The sequence below is a fragment of the Podarcis erhardii genome (assembly GCF_964252035.2).
Source record: "Podarcis erhardii genome assembly, chromosome: 12".
In the NCBI taxonomy this organism is placed as follows: domain Eukaryota; kingdom Metazoa; phylum Chordata; class Lepidosauria; order Squamata; family Lacertidae; genus Podarcis; species Podarcis erhardii.
In genome coordinates this window covers 2,224,512-2,247,107 of record NC_138513.1, presented here as the reverse complement: position 1 = coordinate 2,247,107, position 22,596 = coordinate 2,224,512, and the positions used below count along the sequence as shown (strand labels likewise).

General features: G+C 46.8%; 1 protein-coding gene and 1 long non-coding RNA gene across 3 annotated transcripts in view; one reads left to right on the top strand and one right to left on the bottom strand.

Moving 5' to 3' along the window:
• Positions 1–22,596, top strand: part of LOC309325891 (unconventional myosin-Ig-like) — a 95,745-nt gene that overhangs the window by 34,652 nt on the left and 38,497 nt on the right. For both annotated transcript variants that reach the window (XM_081834227.1, XM_081834228.1), the window contains exons 12-16: positions 8,613–8,683; positions 10,127–10,201; positions 13,820–13,952; positions 18,214–18,380; positions 19,686–19,893. In XM_081834227.1, the coding sequence (XP_081690353.1) occupies positions 8,613–8,683; positions 10,127–10,201; positions 13,820–13,952; positions 18,214–18,380; positions 19,686–19,893 (654 nt within the window). The remainder of the gene's footprint in view (positions 1–8,612; positions 8,684–10,126; positions 10,202–13,819; positions 13,953–18,213; positions 18,381–19,685; positions 19,894–22,596) is intronic.
• Positions 1–22,596, bottom strand: part of LOC309326124 — a 154,040-nt gene that overhangs the window by 101,596 nt on the left and 29,848 nt on the right. The window lies entirely within an intron of this gene.

Here is a 22,596-nt window from a genome sequence, read left to right as displayed (position 1 = left end):
TCTGTGGTTTAACACACAGCGCTACCCGCGTCCCTAAGGAGGGGATATCTCGAAGCAAAACAGAGGCAGCTCCCCACCCCAGAATTAATCTGAGCCTTGAATAGCACATAGAGCTGGAAGGAAACGTGGGCAAGAGCTCCATTCTTCCAACTTCCTCCATTGACTCTATGGCTGGTTCTGCGCCGGATTTAGGTTTGATGAGGCCCTAAGCTACTGAAGGTAATGGGGTCCTTTAGATGTCCAGCTGTCAACAACAAATTGTCGCTGTTTTTGTGTGTGTTGAGTATATGCTATATGGTAATTTATGGACCTCATAGGTATCTAAAGCCATTTGCACATGCAGAAAGTAGGCACCCTATATATGTTGTTGTTGTTTAGTCGTTTAGTCATTTCCGACTCTTCGTGACCCCCTGGACCAGAGCACACCAGGCCCTCCTGTCTTCCACTGCCTCCCGCAGTTTGGTCAAACTCATGCTGGTAGCATCGAGAACACTGTCCAACCATCTCGTCCTCCGTCGTCCCCTTCTCCTTGTGCCCTCCATCTTTCCTAACATCAGGGTCTTTTCCAGGGAGTCTTCTCTTCTCCTGAGGTGGCCAAAGTATTGGAACCTCAGCTTCAGGATCTGTCCTTCCAGTGAGCACTCAGGGCTGATTTCCTTCAGAATGGAGAGTTTTGATCTTCTTGCAGTCCATGGGACTCTCAAGAGTCTCCTCCAGCACCAGAATTCAAAAGCATCCATTTTTCGGCGATCAGCCTTCTTTATGGTCCAGCTCTCACTTCCCTACATCACTCCTGGGAAAACCATGGCTTTAAGTATACAGACCTTTGTGAACAAACCAGTGATATTTTAGGGAGCTGGCAAGCAGGTGGGGCCCAAGACTAGGAGCCTACACAACACAAAATGCTGTTGCTGTATGCAGGCTTGATTTTATTTGTTTTTTAGCTTATATTTTTAAAATGAACATCCATGTTTTTTCCCCCTTTAAATTTTTTGGGGGCCCCCAAAAGAGTGGGGCCCTAAGCTATAGCTTGTTTAGCTTATACGTAAATCTGGCACAGGTCAAGGGAGAGAAAGGAAATCTCCAGGGGAACAGAGTTTACCGCCTTCTGAGGTAGCCTGTTCCACTGTTGAGCAGTTCTTTCTGTCTATTTATACAGATCGTTTCTATAGCAGTGTGTGTATATATATATATATATGCAGGTTTTGGTGTCCTCGGGTGTCTTCCCGTGTAAAAGTTGGGGTGTCTAGGCGACGTTTCGACGAGGTCTCACTCGTCATCTTCAGGCTGGTGCTTTCGGCTTCTTGTTACTGGAACAGAGCAGGATCTCAGTGTTTGAGTTCCTATAAATACTGTAGAGGGGGTGTGGTGTATAGCCTCCAATGTTCTGGGCAGAGAGGAAGTTCCCAGGCTAGTGTGCCTTTTCTTCTTTTGTTCCTTAATTACTTGAGAGATATCTTGAGTGATTTCTTGAGTGATATCCTGAGTACCACTTAGGTGGGTCATTAGGTGTGGATTAGTTGTTAAAGTCTTTGTGTCTTGACCTCTTGAACTTTGTGAAGAGTTTTCCTGAGAAGATGGCTGTACTGTACTTAGTTGTGCTCTGGCTTGGCTTCGTGTATAGGGGCGAGCTGTGGTTTTGTGGCTTGTGTCAGCCAGATCTGTGTAGGGATTGCAGGGGGGTGCAGCATCCGGAGGTGCCACCATGGATTGGCTACTGGATGGTGTCTGTAATTCATCTGTGGAGAGGGTCTGGGTTTGGGTCTGGTGTGGTTGATTGGTGTTGGCGTTCTGTGTGCCTCTGGATCTGGTGTCAGTTTTTGTGGGGAGGGCTAATTTCCAGATGTCTGGCAAGCGGGATGTGTCGTCACGCTTGTTCATGTTGTGAGGGTGTTTCTCTATCTCGATGGCTACGAAAGCAAATATATATATATATATATATATATATATATATATATATATATATTCTAAGTAGTTTACAGCAATACCTTAACATGGATAGAACATTGATAGGTAAAGGAAAAGGGACCCCTGACCATTAGGTCCAGTCGTGGCCGACTCTGGGGTTGCGGCGCTCATCTCGCTTTACTGGCCGAGGGAGCCGGCGTACAGCTTCCGGGTTGTGTGGCCAGCATGACTAAGACGCTTCTGGCGAACCAGAGCAGCACACGGAAACGCCGTTTACCTTCCCTCCGGAGCGGTACCTATTTATCTACTTGCACTTTGACGGGCTTTCGAACTGCTAGGTTGGCAGGAGCAGGGACTGGGCAATGGGAGCTCACCCCGTCGCAGGGATTCGAACCGCCGACCTTCTGATCAGCAAGTCCTAGGCTCTGTGGTTTAACCCACAGCGCCACCCGCGTCCCTCTAGAACATCGAGCATTGCAAAAGAAAACCAAACAAAAAGAAATTCACGTTGGAAGCTGCATCCTTGGCAGCAAAATAAAGATGCTCTTCAACATAAAGAAGTCGCAATCAAATACAGAAATACAATGGAAAAATATTGAAAGCATTGTTAGCAGCTGAGCAAAATTGTCGTCATCCAAGCGCCGCCCACACTCCACACCCCCCAACAGTGACTTCTCCAAACACAAACTCAGCGGCTTCCCACATACAGACGTCACTATCCACCCTCCCAGCCATTCATACCCATATTAGCAGAGCTACCTCCTCCGGAAGGAACCGAGAAGACCTAAACTTCAATAAAGAATGGGGAAATTTTTATAATTTATCTAGGAGATCACTGTGAACCAGGCACCCCCAAACTCGGCCCTTCAGATGTTTTGGGACTACAACTCCCATCATTCCTAGCTAATAATAATAATAAAAAATTTTTTTATTTATATCCCTCCCTCCCCTGCCAGAGCTGGGCTCAGGGCGGATAACACCAATAAAATCACAGTAAAAACGTAATAGGGGAAAAAGAGAGAGAGAGAGGAAAAAAAACAATTTAAAATACAGGTTAAAATGCAATTTAAAATGCAGCCTCGTTTTAAAATAGCCGATAAATCAAGACCATAAGGGGAGGGAAACATAAGGGTCAGACTGAGTCCAAACCAAAGGCCAGGAGGAACAGCTCTGTCTTTCAGGCCCTGTGGAAAGATGTCAAATCCCGCAGGGCCCTGGTCTCTTGTGACAGAGCGTTCCACCAAGTCGGGGCCAGTACTGAAAAGGCCCTGGCCCTAGTTGAGACAAATCTAACCACCTTGCGACCTGGGACCTCCAAAATGTTGTCATTTGTGGACCTTAAGAGGACCAGTGGTCAGGGATGATGGGAATTGTAGTCCCAAAACATCTGGAGGTCCAAGTTTGGGGGTGCCTGCTGTAAACAGATGAAAACACTAGGAGGATTTTAATAACACTTGTAATGTAATTAACATTATGGACAAGATGAAAAGATACAAAATATGGGCTGTGGGAAAATATGCAGTTAAAAGGGTTTATGATAGGATTGATGGAGGGTAAAGGTGGGAAGTCCAGGGATCTGGGAAAATTTCTAAATATGGATATGTAATTTGGATTGTTATAAACCAGCCTTTCTCAACCTGTGGTTCCCCAGATGTTGTTGAACTACAACTCCCATCACCCCTAGCTAGCAAGGCCAGAGCTCAGGGATGATGGGAGTTGTAGTCCAACAACATCTGGGGACCCACAGGTTGAGAACTGCTGTATAAATCAGTAATTAGAGCGGATAGAACCGCCGAATCCGGGAAGAGTAGAGGAGGAGGAATCTGCGTTTATATAAATAACAACTGGAGCTCGGACATTAAACAAATGGACACGCATTGTTCTCCTGACTTGGAGTACCTAGTGGTGAAGTGCCGCCCTTTTTATTTGCCACGTGAGTTTAATGTTGTCATAATAACAGCGGTGTATATACCTCCCGATGCAAATACTACTACAGCTATGGGTCACCTGCTAACTGCTATTAGCAAACAGCAGCGGGCCCACCCGGATGGAGCATTTGTGGTTGCTGGTGATTTCAATCGAGCCGACTTAAGGACTGTGCTTCCTAAGTTCCACCAGTATGTTGATTGTCCCACTAGGGGGGGAAATACCCTAGACCGAGTATATAGCAACATCATGCATGGATACAAGACCAAGCCCTTGCCCAATTTGGGACAGTCAGACCACATATCCTTACTTATGATGAGGCATCTAATCATAAGCCTGCATTTTTATCAAAGCTTCTATATGTTTAATCAGGGCTTGCATTTTAAAATAAGCTTAAAGATTTTCAAATGTTTCATGCCAGGCAAAAGACCAGCTGCCTAAAAGGCCTTGGCAATGTTTTTCCTCCTAGGAAAGGGGCCCCCTGATTTATAGCAGAAAACAATTCTCAAAGTCGTAAAAAAAGGGAGTTACAGACACTGACCTTGCATGTTGCAAAGTACTAAATTAAGGGTGGATAAATAGTAAAATAATACCATTTGCCTCCCAGTAAAATGAGCCATATCTTCTTCCTAAGGTTGAAAGGCCAAGAGCAATGGAGAAGCATTTAGCTGGCAGAAAGAAAAGAGAGCATTTTTAGGAAATCCTCTAAAGCCATTCTTTCTTAAACTGAGAGAGTTAAAGGGCAATAAATGTTGGGAAGAGCTAATGGGAAAGCAGCTGGCTGGAAAGGAAGGGTGAAAGGAGGGGTGTAAACTGAAGAGGCTTCTTTTAAAGCTGTTTTTTACTGAGTTCCTTTTTTTTACTTTACAAAGGCCTTATTCCTTTTAAAAGGCTACCTATGATAATGTATGAAATATATTAGCTTAAATATATTGGCTTAAATGTAATTATGCAAAGGATTTAAGAAATGCTAGATTCTTATTTCATATAGTTGTAAGAGTTGTAACTATCCTGAAATTAAGTCAGCCACCAGCCTAGCCCCCCTGCCAGACAGGAGACGCCATCGAGCACTCCTGATATATAGTTGTCAGGCCTTTTTGTTTAGAAACCATCAAATGAAGGAGATCTTTCAATGTTGATGTGAACTCAAGATCCTTGACATCTGTTGAAGATAAAAATTTAAGATTAACCATCTGTTTTGGAAGGCAATAGGGCAAGGAGGGCAAGAGGTGAGCTGGTAATTAAGATTCCTTGTTGAGACACATGTAAGATATATTACTACTTATTTGTCATTTATAGATAAGAATATATAGCTCTTTGTGTTCCATAAAAGGACAGAAGGAAGTGGGTGTATCTTTTGTGATTGGTTCTAGCAAACAGCCAATAGGAATTTCAACCAGGCTGATTGGACAGAGGCAGCCACAGGAGGAGCAAGGGGGCTGGATTAAGGAAATATAAGTGCTGGCCAGAATGGCAGGAGGCCAGGCCAGAGCTTGGTAACCATATACCACTGAGCCTCTCATTTATTTGTCTGACAAATAAATTACTATTTTAATTTCTCTATTGCTGCGTTGAATATTTCATTCCATCTAAGTGTTAACCACAAGCAGAGGTGCTACAATGATACCATCATATAGACCTCTCGTACGCAGAATTAGACCATCAACTAGAGAGATACGAGTGTGGCCAGCAGGTGCACCCGAGCAACTTCAAGATTGCTTTCGGAACACTGAATGGTCACTTTTTGTGGAGAATAATGTGGACACATACGCTTCAATAGTACTGTTCTATGTCAAAAGCTGCATTGATGTCGTTACTACCACCAAACAAATACGGGTGTTTCCTAACAACAAGCCCTGGCTAAACAGGGATGTGTATCTTCTGTTAAAGGCAAGGAATGCTGCTTTTCACTCTGGCAATGCGCAACAGTATAGAGAAGCTAGAGCCAAACTGAAAAAGGGCATTAGGGATGCCAAAGCCATGTACTGCCGGAGGATCGAAAAGCATTTTGAGAGCTCCGACCCTCGTCGTGTATGGCACGGCCTGCGACAAATTACAGGGCAAAATATTAAAAACGAACTGGCTAACAGCAGTGCGCACCTGGCTGATCAGCTGAATCAATTCTTCAGTCGTTTTGAGGTGGGAACTGGAACCACCGTCACTACAGCATTGGCTACCAGCACATCATCAGGAACTATTACTGATAAACAACCACTTTTATTACAGACCTCCGACGTACAACGTGCTTTTCGGAGCATTAATATTAGGAAGGCAGCTGGACCGGATGGAATTATGGGACGAGTTATTAGGGACTGTGCTGCAGAATTAGCTGGTGTATTTACGGACATTTTTAATCTATCCCTGTTGCAGGGTTCTGTCCCTACCTGCCTGAAGACATCGATTATAGTGCCAGTCCCTAAACAGTCAGTGGTGGTATCTCTCAATGACTACAGACCAATAGCCCTAACATCTGTCGTTATGAAATGCTTTGAGAGATTGGTGCTAGATTATATTAAGGCTGGTCTTCCATCCACTCTAGACCCGTTCCAGTTTGCATACAGAAGAAATAGATCTACTGATGATGCTATTTCCATCGCTGTCCATACTGTACTGAGTCATCTAGAACGACAGGGAACCTACGCAAGGCTGTTGTTTGTGGACTACAGTTCTGCCTTTAATACAATTCTACCAGACAGGTTATTCCTTAAAATGACCAATTTGGGTATACATCAGAAGATCTGTTTGTGGGTAAGGAATTTCCTGACCGATAGGCCGCAGACAGTGAGAATGGGACCTTACTATTCTTCTACTCTAGTATTAAGCACAGGAGCCCCTCAGGGGTGTGTGTTAAGCCCCTTTCTCTATTCCCTGTACACATTTGACTGCACCCCACTGTATAAGTCCAACACAATCATCAAATTTGCGGATGATACAACAGTGGTGGGGCTCATTAGTGAGAATGATGAAGCTGCTTATAGGAAAGAAGTACAGGGGTTAATTCAATGGTGCAAAGAAAATAATCTTATGCTTAACACCAAAAAAACCAAAGAACTCATAATTGATTTTAGGAGAAAGAAAAGTGTATTTTTACCATTGCACATAAATGGCGAGGAGGTGGAGAGGGTTGGTAGTTTTAAATACCTGGGCACTTACATCTCTGAGGACCTCTCATGGACTGCAAATATTAATATGGTTGTGAGGAAGGTGCAGGGGAGGTTGTATTTCCTGAGAATGCTCAGAGGATTGAATCTATCTCAGCACCTACTTCTGTCCTATTATCATAGTACCACTGAGAGTGTCTTAACCTATAGTATATTATCGTGGTATGGGAGCAGCTCTGGAATGGATAAAAAAGCTTTACAGAGAATAATTAAAATTGCCCAGAATGTTATTGGGCTCCAACTACCAACCCTGGATGAGATCTTCACGTCTCGCAGCTTGAAGAAGTCACACAATATCCTGAGAGATCCCACCCATCCTGCTCACAACCTCTTTGAACTGTTGCCTTCGGGCAGAAGATACAGGACAATGAAAACACGAACCACACACCTTCTGAATAGTTTCTATCCAAGAGCTCTGATTGCACTAAATAATGATCTCAGGGCCAGTTGTAAGAAATAGCAAGCAGTGAGTAGTAAGGAATGAGATAGGTTTTAGGTTATGCTATGCTTCTAATAGGTTGTGTTATATTCTGGATTATGTATGTTTTAATAGATTATGTCTGAATAGGATGAGAGTGTTGGAGATACGTGCAAATGTGTATGTGAATCCGGTCTTGGGTGTTTGATTTTCGTTGTTGTGTATACTGTGTATATACGGACAATGACAATAAATTTATCTAATAAACTAATATTTGCAAAACCAAATAAAAATGATTACAATAAACTATATTTCACTCCATAAGACACACCTGACCATAAGACGCACCTAGTTTTTAGAGGAGGAAAACAAGAAAAAAAAAATTCTGAACAAAACAGTGAATGTATGATTTTTGTGGTTTGTGCTGTGGCCACAGACATGTGATTTGACGGTGAGTTTGGGGTAGCCCAATGCAAAAATCCTGAGAATCCATGTGGATCCGTGCTTTGTAACCACGTTTTTGCGCCATTGCGGCCCCACACAACAGTGGATGTGTGTTGTTGTTTTTTTGTGCAGGCTGTAGCCATGGACATGCTATGTGATCTGATGGTGAATTTGGGGTGACCCAATGCAAAAATCCTGAGGATCCATGGGCTTTTACCTCCCCTTCCCAGGCAGTCTCCGCTAGCATCCCTTATCTCTCTCCCGATCCCACCGATCAGCTGCTTCCTTTTAGCAGCCCCTTCTCTCTTGTTTGCCTTAGTGTATTTTCCTTAGCTGGAGCAGTTTTTTGCTCCTCCTTTTCTTCCAATTTCTCTCCTCATTGCTTTAGTCTTCCTGTCTCCTCTCCTTGCAAGTTACTTCCCCACTCCCAGGTAGCCTCCTTTATCTCTAGTGTCCCTTATCTCTCTTCCCGATCTGCAAACGATCAGTGGCTTTGTTTCAACACCCCCTTCCCTCTTTCAACACCCCCTTCCCTCTTTCAACACCCCCTTCCCTCTTTCAACACCCCCTTCCCTCTTTCCCTGATTCTCCCCACATTCAGCTTCACTGCATGGCCATGAGTTCCATTGTGAAAGGCGCTGAATCGTCTTCACAGTGATATGTTTCAGTTCCATGTTGTGAAGCGCCTTGAGATCTACAGCTATAGGGTGGTCAAATGAATGAATGAATGTCTGCTTCCTTCCTCCTGCCTGCAGCTCAATCCTGCTGACAAGTCCATGGATTTCGGACGCGATTTCCGCATTAAGCACTACGCAGGAGATGTCACGTGAGTTTTGCTCTGGCTTGAAGGTTGTACTCCATTATTTGTGGAAGGGGGCATGGGGTTTGTAATAATAATAATAATAATATATTTATTATTTATACCCCGCCCATCTGGCTGGGTTTCCTCAGCCACTCTGGGCGGCTTCCAACAAAGTATTAAAATACAGTGGTCTGTTAAACATTAAAAGCTTCCCTAAGCAGGGCTGCCTTCAGATGTCTTCTAAAAGTCTGGTACAGTCATACCTCGGGTTGAAGTTGCTTCAGGTCGAGCGTTTTTGGGTTGCGCTCCACGGCAACCCAGAAGCAACGGAACGCATTACTTCCGGGTTTCGCCGCTCGCTCATGCGCAGACGTTCAAAATGACATCACACGCATGCGCAGAAGTGGTGAATCGCGACCCGCCCATGCGCAGATGCGGGTTGCGGTCGCTTCAGGATTCAAACAGGGCTCTGGAACGGATCCCGTTTGCATCTAGAGGTACCACTGTAGTTGTTCTTCTCTTTGACATCTGCTGGGAGGGTGTTCCACAGGGCGGGCGCCACCACCGAGAAGGCCCTCTGCCTGCTTCCCTGCAACCTCACTTCTCGCAGTGAGGGAACCGCCAGAAGGCCCTCGGCGCTGGACCTCAGTGTCCGGGCAGAAAGATGGGGGTGGAGACTCTCCTTCAGGTATTGTGATGTTTCTAGGGGTTGCTCGTGCGTAAACTGGCACCACACCTGGCTGGGTTGCCTGAGTGAACCTTTTCTGTCCGGACAGCCACTCACCCGTGGCTGTCTCAATCGCTGGCAGAATCCGTCAGTGGGCGTTTCTTGAACTTCTTCCAGCAAAGAAGCTCTTTGACGCCTAGTCTCCGCCTACTCTCCCTGCGCGGAAGTCTTCTGCGCAGGGAGGGTGTGGGCAGCGGAGGACCCGTGCTTTCCCTGCAGGTCCCCGGCGAGGAGTCATGGGACCGCCTCGCCGATTCCCCCATCTGCCCCCCTTCTCCACTGGTGCTACGCTGATTTCCTTCCCCAGAAAATGGGCTGCTTCTCCCCATCCCGGGACGCTCTCCGGAATCCCTCTGGAGCCCTCTCTCTCCCCCTGGCTCCGAAGGCAGTTCCCTGACAGGTATACTGAACCAAGGCTGTATACCTGCTGTAGCGTAGGGTAGGGTAAGCCCGTGTATGGGTTAGAGTGTCAAACTAGTGCCTGGGAGAGACCAGGGTTCGAATCCCAACTCAGTGTCAGGTCAGGGACTGGTTAGACGCGGAGGAGTGGTGCGGGGAACCATCCGGGGAACCGCCAAGGCAAAAGGGTTCAGATCCTGGGGAGTGGCGGCGGGACAATCATGAGCGGTCAGAGGGAGAAGAGGGCGAAGACTGGAAGGAGGAGGCGTCACAAGCATGGGAAGCTACACAGCAAGCAAACCGGCCGGGTTTTTACAAGCCTCTACGGATCTGTGTTTCAGGTACTCCGTGGAGGGATTTCTGGACAAGAACAAGGACACGCTTTTCCAGGACTTCAAGCGGCTGATGTACAACAGGTATGTCGGCCTGAGCCAGGCGGAGCTTCCAGAATGACCTTGATCAAATGGCAATATATATCAGGTCAGAACATTTGTCCGCCGTGCCTTCCCCGACCAAAGGGAGAGAGTTCACTCTTTATTGTCGGAGATAACACTTGTTTCTGCAGTTCCGGATACTAATAAAACTGTTAGAATATTCCGTTCCACCTTAAGAGGAACAGGCTGTGTGTGTCACATGCCTGTTTACATTCCAGCACAGTTTGCTGGGAACTTCCGTTTGTGTATAGCTTTTGCTTACGCTGCTTGCTTGGACACGAAGGGGAGAAGACATGTTTTTCCCTTTGTCCTGATGCTGAATAAAATGCCTGTAAACGCGGGTGGCGCTGTGGGTTAAACCACAGAGCCTAGGACTTGCCGATCAGAAGGTCGGCGGTTCGAATCCCCGCGACGGGGTGAGCTCCCGTTGCTCGGTCCCTGCTCCTGCCAACCTAGCAGTTCGAAAGCACGTCAAAGTGCAAGTAGATTAATAGGTACCGCTCCGGCGGGAAGGTAAACGGCATTTCCGTACGCTGCTCTGGTTCGCCAGAAGCATCTTAGTCCTGCTGGCCACATGACCCGGAAGCTGTACGCCGGCTCCCTCGGCCAGTAAAGCGAGATGAGCGCCACAACCCCAGAGTCAGTCATGACTGGACTTAACGGTCAGGGGTCCCTTTACCTTTAAATACGCTTTACACAGCCTCTATCCGCCCTTCTGTTGCGAAGAGTTCTTATCTCTGCTGGCTTGCGTGCTCAGCTTCTGAAATTCGAGTCGCAGTTACATGCTGCACCAATAATAATAATAATAATAATTTATTATTTGTACCCCGCCCATCTGGCTGGGTTTCCCCAGCCACTCTGGGCGGCTTCCATAGAAACCAAAAATACACTAAAATATCACAGATTAAAAACTTCCCTTAAGATGTCTTCTGAATGTCAGGTAATTATTTATCGCTTTGACATCTGATGGGAGGGCGTTCCACAGGGCGGGCGCCACTACCGAGAAGGCCCTCTGTCTGGTTCCCTGTAACCTCACTTCTCACAATGAGGGAACTGCCAGAAGGCCCTCGGCGCTGGACCTCAGCGTCCGGGCAGAACGATGGGGGTGGAGACGCTCCTTCAGGTATACTGGACCGAGGCCGTTTAGGGCTTTAAAGGTCAGCACCAACACTTTGAATTGTGCTCGGAAACGTACTGGGACCGGAGTTCGCCCGGCTGCCGGCCGGTGGGCTGGAGCCAGCTGGGGGCCTGCCAATTGCCCCCGTTTCCATGGACGCATCCCAACAAAAACACCAACCTCACGTCTAGGCAGCTGCTCACAAGGAGTCGCAGCAGCTGGGGACCGCTCACCTTCATAGGAACCAACTCCTAGGGTCTGAGGCCCCTTCGGCCCCTCTAATAAAATATTTGAGGGAGCCAGTCCCCTCCCCAAGCTGATGGGCATTGCCATTCAAATGGTATGTGTGCACTGCATCTATTGGTAGGCAAACTAAGGCCCGGGGGCTGGATCCGGCCCAATCGCCTTTTCAATCCGGCCTACGGATGGTCTGGGAATCAGCGTGTTTTTACATGAGTAGAATGTGTCCTTTTATTTAAAATGCATCTCTGGGTTATTTGTGGGGTATGGGAATTCATTCATTTCCCCCCGAAAAATATAGTCTGGCCCCCCACCAGGTCTGAGGGACAGTGGACTGGCCTGCTGCTGAAAAAGTTTGCTGACCCCTGATTGATTACGTGGGATTTACTTGCCCCTCTCCAATATTCAATTTGGCACTCCTGCTCCCCACTGCTGGTTTATGTACCTTCCTCTCACAGCTTCGCCACCGCTACTCTGTCATGGAATTCTACTCAATATTGATCCAGAGCAGATTCTGATGTATAGTTAGCAGAGTGAAAGCTTAAAACACGTTGCAGGATTCCCAAAAAATAGACCAGAGGCAATCAATACTTCACGCAGCAGAGCTTTACTGCTACTGAAGGCAAATGAGCAGAATGGTCACAAATCCAATACATTCAGGATTGGCCCTGTCCGTAAGAAATCCAGTTGCAGCGGACTTAACTTAAACTTACAATAACTTATAATAAATCTAAACCTTAACACTACATACAGAAGGGAAAGAGGTAGAAAGAGAGAGTGAAACCCAGGCTGCTTCTGGCCTTACTATTATAATCAGTATGACCTGGATAGAAAGAGATAACAGAACCTGTTTACACCAGCTGTACCCAACTTCTCTGAAGGAATAACCCAAACATCAGGAACCTTCTGCTTGCTTCTTTCACACAGAGAAACTTAATACGATACGATAATCTTTATTGTCACTGTCCCATACAGAACAACGAAATTGGAAAAATCTACACCAGCCATTCATAAACCAACAAGCCTGCTATCCCAGCTATCCCAGCCTGGTTAGCCCCCTAAAAACTCTGATACCCCATAATTAAATACAATATACTCCCACAGAGACTACCTTACACTGCATTTAAAACCAAAATCGCATTTGGATAGGAACTGTTTCTTAGGTGGCTAGTCCTGGTCTTTATAACCCTGTACCTTCTTCCAGAAGGGATGTGGGTAGCGCTGTGGGTTAAACCACAGAGCCTAGGGCTTGCCGATCAGAAGGTCGGCAATTCGAATCCCCGCGACGGGGTGAGCTCCTGTTGCTTGGTCTCTGCTCCTGCCCACCTAGCAGTTTGAAAGCACGTCAAAGTGCAAGTAGATAAATAGGTACCACTCCAGCAGGAAGGTAAACGGCGTTTCCATGCGCTGCTCTGGTTCGCAGAAGCGGCTTAGTCCTGCTGGCCACATGACCTGGAAGCTGTACGCCGGCTCCCTTGGCCAGTAAAGCGAGATGAGTGTCGCAACCCCAGAGTCGGTCATGACTGGACCTAATGTTCAGGGGTCCCTTTACCTTTACCTTCTTCCAAAAGGCAGAAGCTGAAAGAGATCATTTCCGGGGTGGCTTCCAGAACCCACTTGAATTACAGTGGTACCTCGGGATGCGAATGGGATCCATTCCAGAGCCCCGGTCACATCCTGAAGCGAACACAACCCGTGTCCACGCATCTGCGAGTTGCATTTCACCGCTTCTGCGCATGCACGTGATGTCATTTTGACCATCTGTGCATGCGCGCGGTGAAACCCGGAAGTAACGCGCTCCGTTACTTCCGGGTCGCCGCGGAGCGCAACCTGAAAATACTTAACTTGAAGCATATTTATCCCGAGGTATGACTGTGCTTAGAATAGGAAAGATCTCTAAACATCAGGTCAATGCTTTCTGCACTAAGAAATGCAAACGGACACATCCAGGACAGGCTGATGGGAGCTGGAGTTGGGTGTGCTTTCTGGGCTGCTGAGAAGCCTGGTCAACAGTGGACAGCGTTTAACTGGAAATGCTGGGGCTTGAACCCATGACCACGTTACCCTTAAGCCCCTAGGGTGGGTGAGTTGCGCCCTGCAAGTTCTTAGCTCCTCTGCTACCTGTGATGTTCACCCACGCATGGTCAGCAGTGGGCCATGCCCAGAGAGGGTGAGGGTTAAGGAATGGTTGGCTTTGGCAGTGGCCTGCACCCCCTCATTCCCGCTCTGTGCTCTTTCCCCAGCGCAGACCCCGTCCTCCAGGACATGTGGCCAGAGGGCCAGCAGAGCATCACCGAGGTCACCAAGAGGCCTCTGACGGCTGCCACTCTCTTCAAAAACTCCATTGTAGCACTGGTGGAGAACCTGGCGTCCAAGGTAACTTCAGATAACACACACACACACACACACCCCTGCGCAAAAACACACCCTGTAATTGAAATTCTACTCCATATTGATCCAGAGCAGATTCCAGTGTTTATGTGCTGGGCCCGGGGGTAACCCATGAAACACGGTCCAGGACCGGTCCAGAATCTGAAGGTTCTGCTGGGAGTCAGTCCAACAGGGCCAAGGCAGGGCACGAGGCAGGAAACCAGGAAAGGACAGGTACAGGATCTGGCATATAGCAGTGTTGCTCCAGCAACCTGGAGCGGGATCAGACAGCCTTTTATCTTTATTGGGGTAGCGACTGGTCCTGATCCCCTGGCGACTCACCTCCCTGTTTCGCCCGGAGGCGAGCACTCCTCCTGCGAGTACTCAGGTCTCTCCTGCTCTCAGACCTCAGTCTCTGCAGCTCGGGAGACGTCAGTGGGTGACTAGACCCAGGGGCCGCCTCAGCCTCCCCTGATCCAACCGGTAGTGGAGCAGCTGTAAGTGATGGCCCAACTGAAGGCGACGAGGTCATCCCCGCATCTGGAGCCAGGGCAGGCTCAGGCCCCTGACTTGGCGCAGCTGGTGTTTGTTGCAGGGGAACCTGTGCAGACTGGGGCTCTTCAGGATCAGGCCCCAGACTTGGTTCAGATGATGCCCGAGGCAAAGGATCCGGTGCAGATTGAGACGCCTCTGGTTCCGAGTCTAAGCCTGGGTCCCAGGCCATCACAGTATAATTAGCAGAGTAAAAACATAAAACACGTTGCAGGATTCCCCCAAAATAGACCAGAAGCAATTGTATTTCATCCAGCAGAGCTTTACTGCTGCTGAAGGCAAATGAGCAGAATGGTCACAAATCCCATACTTTCAGGATTGGCCCTGTCCATCAGAAATCCAGTTGCAGCAAACTTAGCTTAAACTTAAAAATAACTTATAATAAGTCTAAACCTTAACACTAATCATATTATGTACAGAACACCACACAAGAAAGAGAGAGAGAGAGAGAGAGAGAGATTGAAAGAAAAAGTGAAACCCAGGCTTCTTCTGGCCTTATTATTATAGTCAGCATGACCTTGTCAGAAGAGATAACAAACCAGTTTACACCAGCTGTACTCTCTGAAGGAATAACCCAAACATCAGGAACCTTCTGCTTGTTTCTTTCACCCAGAGAAGCTTCCGGAACCCTCTTGAATTAGTTAGAATAGGAAAGATCTCTACACATCAGAACAATACTTTGTGCACTAAGAAATGCAAGCTGACACCCCCCTCGCTGCCCCGAAGAAGGAAAGGGGTTTGGTTTGGTTAATGGGGAATCTTCCCAATCTGCACTTCCCCAAACAGCTTGCAACCCGAAAAAGAGCCATCCTTCTAAATTTGCCCTTCTCTGAATTTTGTAATGCGCTTTCCCGGCCGATTAATATGTACAAAAGTGCTTGGACCAAGGCTGCTAGCCGGGGTGGCTCTGTCCTGCCGCCACAGCTGGAGGCTGCAAGGTTTCTGAATACCAGTCATTGAAAACCACCACAGGGGAGAAACACACTTGTGCCGGGGTCCTGCTTGTTGGTTTCCCACAGGCGTTTGGTTGGCCACTGTGAGAATAGGATGCTGTAGGTTTCCAGCTGTAATGTTTAAGAGATATGAAAAAAAAGGTTTAGAAATAAGTAAAAACTAATGGTGAGGATTTGCTGAACTAACATTATGAATTGGAATACAAGAAAGGGAGGTATGAGGAGGTCTGGAAAATAAGTTAAAAGAAAATAAGCAATGAAAATTCTATCTACTTTTTGTTGTTTTTTTCTGTTTTGTTTTACATTGTATTATTTTTTGAAAACTTTAATAAATATTCTATATATATAAAAAAAGAGAGAATAGGATGCTGTACTTGATGGGCTCCCACTGGCCTGATCCAGCCGGGTTTGTCTTATGTTCTTACATGCTTTGTTTTATTATCAATAAATACATGTAAACCAAAAGGAACAGAAAAAGAACTGAGCTTCTGCACTGAAGTACCGGCTTCAAGGGGAAGAGGCAACAAACCCCTCTTCATGGCCTAGGACCCTCGTACCTACGGGACCGCCTCTCCCAGTATGCCCTGCAGAGGACCTGAAGGTCCATAAATAGCAACACCCTAGGGACGCAGGTGGCGCTGTAGGTTAAACCACTAGCCTAGGGCTTGCCGATCAGAAGGTCGACGGTTCGAATCCCCGCAACGGGGTAAGCTCCCATTGCTCAGTCCCTGCTCCTGCCAACCTAGCAGTTCGAAAGCACGTCAAAGTGTAAGTAGATAAATAGGTAATGCTCCAGCGGGAAGGTAAACGGCATTTCTGTGCGCTGCTCTGGTTCACTAAAGGAGCGGCTTAAGTCATGCTGGCCACATGACCCGGAAGCTGTACACCGGCTCCCTCGGCCAATAAAGCGAGATGAGCGTCGCAACCCCAGAGTCGTCCGCAACTGGACCTAATGGTCAGGGGTCCCATTACCTTTACCTTTTAGAGGTCCTGGGCCCTAAGGAAGTCAGATTAGCCTCAACCAGAGCCAGGGCCTTTTTAACACTGGCCCCAGCCTGGTGGAACACTCGGTCTCATGAGACCAGGGGCCTGCGGGATCTGATTTCTTTCTGCAGGGCCTGTAAGATAGAGTTATTCCGCCTGGCCTTTGGCTTGGAGTCAATTTGATCCCCTCTTTCCTTTTTTCTTACTCCTTCTGTGTTGGAACTCCTATTTGGGGACTTCCCTGGCTTTTTTCTGGCCCACATAGGACCAGTCTGGATAGTTGGCCAAGGTGAAGATTTGACGTTTTCATCCCCCCCAAAGTTTTTGATTTGAGTTTCTACTGAAATGAGGCTGCATTTTAATATTGTATTTTAATCTTGTTTTTAAGTTGTATTTTATCAATTGTTTTTTATACCTGGTGTTAGCCGCCCTGAGCCCAGTCTTAGCTGGGGAGGGCAGGGTATAAATAAAATTTATTATTATTATTATTTGGACCACCTCCCCATCTCCATTTGCACTCTGTTTCCCTCGATTCCTGCAACAGCTGGTCCTGAGAAGGCGCTGGCAAGAGCGGGCCGCCGGGCAAGAAGGCGCTGGTCCTGAGAAGGCGCTGGCAAGAGCGGGCCGCCGGGGGTCCATCTCTCTCGCCGGGAACCAAAATTAGATGCCTCTGGGAGAGGAATCGGAGCACCGTGGAGAGACAGGAGAGCCCAGATGGTCCCCCTTTGCGCGCCACCGGGGCTCTATAAATAAGCCTGTTGTGATTATCGATCGCATTTCCAGCTTCTGCGCCTCCAGGGAACCCGGGGGCAAGCACACAAAGCATGGCTGCCTCTCGCCCATTTTTACCCATGCAACTACTCTGTCGGCTAGGCAGAGAGAGGGGGAGAGAGAGGGCCGACTGTCTGGGGATGTGGGCTCAGAATATAAGAAGAACCTGTGCACAGAATTCCAGGTGTGGCACTGATCTACGTTCTGCCCTGCCCAAGCCTAGATATTGTTGTTGTTTGGTCGTTTAGTCGTGTCCGACTCTTCGTGACCCCCTGGACCAGAACACGCCAGGCCCCCCTGTCTTCCACTGCCTCCCACAGTTTGGTCAAACTCATACTAGTAGCTTCAGTCCCACCATCTCGTCCTCTGTCGTCCCCTTCTCCTTGTGCCCTCCATCTTTCCCAACATCAGGGTCTTTTCCAGGGAGTCTTCTCTTCTCATGAGGTGGCCCAAGTATTGGAGCCTCAGCTTCAGGATCTGTCCTTCCAGTGAGCACTCAGGGCTGATTTCCTTCAGAATGGAGAGGTTGGATCTTCTTGCAGTCCATGGGACTCTCAAGAGTCTCCTCCAGCACCAGAATTCAAAAGCATCCATTCTTCGGCCATCAGCCTTCTTTATGGTCCAGCTCTCACTTCCATACATCACTACTGGGAAAACAATAGCTTTAACTATACGGACCTTTGTTGGCAAGGTGATGTCTCTGCTTTTTAAGGTGCTGTCTCTCCTCCTTTACCCCCCCCCCCGAAACAACAACCCTGCAAGGCAGCCTAGGCCGAGAGGGAGTGGCTGGCCCCCAAGGTCACCCAACGAGCTTCGCGATTACCGAGCGGGGGTTCGAGCCCAGGTTCCTAGTCCAACACTCTTAACCACTGTGCCATGCTGCCTCTCCAGGAGGCAGAATTCCTCAGTGAGTTGCTGGCTCTCTGCAAGAGTTTGGGATGGGAGGGAATGTCGCCGAACCTCATCCATTCTTTGATTCCTTTCCTCTTCCTGCCTCTTCTGAACAGGAGCCGTATTACGTCCGTTGCATCAAGCCAAACGACCAGAAGTCGCCCTTGCTCTTCGAGGCGGAGCGCTGCCGCCATCAGGTGTCGTATTTGGGGCTGCTTGAGAACGTGCGCGTCCGGAGGGCGGGATTCGCCTACAGGCAGCCTTACGACCGCTTCCTCCTCCGGTAAGCACCACCGCCAGGCCTTCTGTACAAACACAGCACCGCAAATTTTCCAAAGGTGGCGAATTTTTCCTTCCCCACTAGCACCCTGGGCCTGGCCCGATACACCCAATGGCAAAAATCAGTGGAAGTAGTTTTTCAAGGTAGGAATATTGGGGTGTGGTAAGTAAGCAAAAGGGACGCGGTTGGCGCTGTGGTCTAAACCACAGAGCCTAGGACTTGCCGATCAGAAGGTTGGCGGTTCGAATCCCCATCACGGGGTGAGCTCCCATTGCTCGGTCCCTGCTCCTGCCCACCTAACAGTTCAAAAGCACGTCAAAGTGCAAGTAGATAAATAGGTACCACTCCGGCAGGAAGGTAAACAGCGTTTCCGTGCGCTGCTCTGGTTCGCCAGAAGCGTCTTAGTCCTGCTGGCCAATTTTTTATTATTTTTTTTATTCAAAATTAAAACAAAACATTATCCAAAAACATATCATCCTTGTTTCCCCCCCATTTTTCCTCCCTCCCCCACCCTCCCCCACAACCCCCCCCCCCGACTTCCCTCAGTTCCAGGCTTTGGTTTCTCTGAGACTGCTGTTTTCCGCATGTTACAAAGTTGTATAGCTGATTATTATCAATAAATAGTTTGTGAATGTTTATTCAAAACCTGCAAAGGAGTCCAGTTCACTTTGTTGCGTCTTCAAATACTTTGTAAAGGGTTCCCATTCATCTTTAAAGTCACAGTTATCCTTGTCCCATAGCTTATATGACACTTTTGCCAGTTCTGCATAGTCCGTCAATTTTTCTTGCCATGATTCTTTAGTTGGGGTTTCTTCAGTCTTCCATCCTTGGCTACCAGAATGCGGCTGTTGTAGTCATGCTGGCCACATGACCCGGAAGCTGTACACCAGCTCCCTCGGCCAGTAAAGTGAGATGAGTGCCGCAACCCCAGAGTCGGCCATGACTGGACCTAATGGTCAGGGATCCCTTTACCTTTAAGTAAGCAAAGTATAATGAGACCTGGGAGAGGGACCCCAATTTCCTATCCCAGAATGAGTTGGTGCAGTCCCGAAGTGGCAGCTTTCACATTTTTGCAATAAACTCCTCCAAAAAAGTATTAACAACAATGATCCATGCAAGCAGAAAGCTAGCACAGCGGGTAGTGGCCTCAGCTACTACCTTTCTCCTTGCATGGAGTGTCAGTTTTGCTTGCAGCTCTGCGAAAAGGTTGTTGGGATGGTGCTCTCCCATCCCGCAGTCCAGCAGCCAGCATTTCCTAGACTCTTATCTCAAGCCAGGCCAGTCACCGGTAAATTCCTCCCTTCCCAGGTATAAGATGACCTGTGAGTACACATGGCCCAACCACCTCATGGCTACCGACCGGGAGGCCACACAGGCCTTGATGGAGCAGCACGGCTTCCAGGACGACGTTGCCTATGGGCACACGAAGATCTTTATCCGCACGCCCCAGACGCTTTTCATACTGGAGCAGGAACGAACTCAGCTGATCCCCATCATTGTGTTGCTACTGCAGAAGGTACCCGTGTTTCCGTTTACACCTGTGCAAACACTGTGCTGACGGTTGCAAGTATGGACAGGAGGAATGTGGGGCCCAATTCCACACCCGAAGGGCTGCCGTACCTCCAGGTCAATAATATCCAAGGCAACATGATGACCAAATACAATGGTACGGTAGCAATATACACTCTTTATATAATATGAAATATATGAGATCACAAAACAGAAAACTTATGAATCTCTGTAAGCCACAAAATAGGCACTCTTAATGGGTTCTCTTGAAAACAAAAAACCAAAGTCTTATAAGTCTCCGAAAGTCTTTGTAGACTATTCAAGTCTCTGAAAGAAGCAATGGGTCAGATTCTTATCTGATGAAAACAAGCCGTAAAGCTTTGTTTATGGAGTCCAACGCTGCTGAAGTACCGTATTTTTCTTTTTTCTTTTATAATATATTTATTAGCGATTTTTTAATTTAATTCCAATTCCAATAAACAACACAATATAACATATCTTTTAACATAGTCTTCTTAACTTCTTTGGACTCCCTCACATCCCCCGCTCCTGCGTTCCTAGCCAAAAGAAAAGGTTTCCCAGCAAATTTATTCCCTTATTTCCATTCTTATTATCTAGTTTTCCAATATTATATCTCTAATTTTTTTAATATCCTTTATTAAATCTTAAAGAATTAAATATAACTTAAAATTTTTCCAAAAATTTGTCTTTTCTTAAATTTAACTTATCTTCATATATCACATCCTCTATCTTAATGGTGCCCAGTTGTTTATATTCTAGCATCCTTCTTAACATTCATATAATTTACAATATTTTTGTAGATAAATCTTAAATTTCTTCCAGTCCTCTTCCAACGTCTCTTCTCCCAGGTCTCGGATTCTGCCAGTCATTTCAGCCAATTCCATATAGTCTGTCAGTTGCATCTGCCATTCTTCCAGTGTGGGTAGATCTTGAGTTTTCCAATGCTTAGTGACGAGTATCCTTGCTGCTGTTGTTGCGTACATAAAAAATGTTCGGTCCTTCTTTAACACCTTCTGGCCGACAATACCCAAAAGGAAGGCCTCTGGTTTCTTAGGGAAGGTATACTTAAATACCTTTTTCAACTCATTGTATATCATTTCCCAGAAAGCCTTCACTCTAGGGCAAGTCCACCAGAGGTGAAAGAATGTTCCTTCACTTTCCTTACATTTCCAACATTTGTTATCAGACAAGTGGTATATTTTTGCAAGTTTGACTGGGGTCATGTACCATCTATATATCATTTTCATAACATTTTCTCTCAAAGCATTACATGCTGTGAAATTCAACCCAGTAGTCCACAACCTCTCCCAGTCCTCAAACATGATGTTATAACCAATGTCCTGTGCCCACTTTATCATAGCCGATTTGACCGTTTCATCTTGTGTGTTCCATTTTAACAGCAAGTTATACATTCTAGAAAGTACCTTAGTTTTGGGCTCTAGAAGTTCAGTTTCTAACTTCGATTTTTCCACCTGGAATCCTAACTTTTTATCAAGTTTAAAAACTTCTTTAATCTGAGCGTAATGCAACCAATCTCGCACTTTGTCCTTCATTTTTTCCTGACTCTGCAATTTCCAATTATCTCCATCCTTTTCTAGAATTTCCCAATACTTCAGCCATTTGGCCTCCATATTGAGTCTTTTCCGGGCCTTAGCTTCCAATGGTGAAAGCCACCTTGGAGTTTTACTTTCCAATAAGTCTTTATATTTTGTCCAGACATTAAACACTGCTTTTCTGACAATATGGTTCTTGAAAGTCTTGTGAATTTTAACCTTGTCATACCACAAATATGCATGCCATCCGAAAGCGTTGTTAAATCCTTCCAAATCTAAAACATCAGTGTTCTCGAGAAGCAGCCAATCTTTCAACCAGCAGAAAGCTGCTGATTCATAATACAACCTTAAGTCTGGCAGGGCAAAGCCCCCTCTTTCTTTCGCATCAGTTAATATCTTAAACTTAATTCTGGGCTTTTTGCCCTGCCAGACAAATTTGGAAATATCTCTCTGCCACTTCCGAAAGCACTCCATTTTGTCCACAATCTGCAAAGTTTGAAACAGAAACAGCATTTTTGGCAATACATTCATCTTTATAGCAGCGATTCGGCCTAACAAGGAAAGTTTCAATCTTGTCCAACTTTCTAAGTCTCTCTTAATTTCTAACCAGCATTTCTCATAGTTGTCCTTAAAAAGACTCAGGTCTGCGCTGCGCTCCCCAGGCTTCAGGCTGCAGGCAGCTATCCGCAAGCCTTCGGAGCTTGGCGGGTTCAGAAGGTTTGCGGATAGCTGCCTGAAGCCTGGAGAGCCAGAGGGGTCAGTGCGCACCGACCCCTCGCGCTCTCCAGGCTTCAGCAAAAGCCTGCATTCTTTCCATAGGACGCACACACATTTCCCCTTCATTTTTGGAGGGGAAAAAGTGCGTCCTATAGGGCGAAAAATACGGTAGTGAACAGTGGTTCCGGATATACCCACTGTTTCATGGAATTCTTCTTCAGCACAGCAGAAGGATACAGAAATGCTTCATAAACCCATCTATATGGTGAATGGAAAAGTATGACAACAATTGCTATGGGGCAGTGGTCATAAAGTTATGTATATAAAGTGTATATTGATATCGTATCATTGCATTTGGTCATCGTGTTGCCTTAGACATTACTGACGATTGTTTGCAACACAGGGGTTAAATTGTTTGG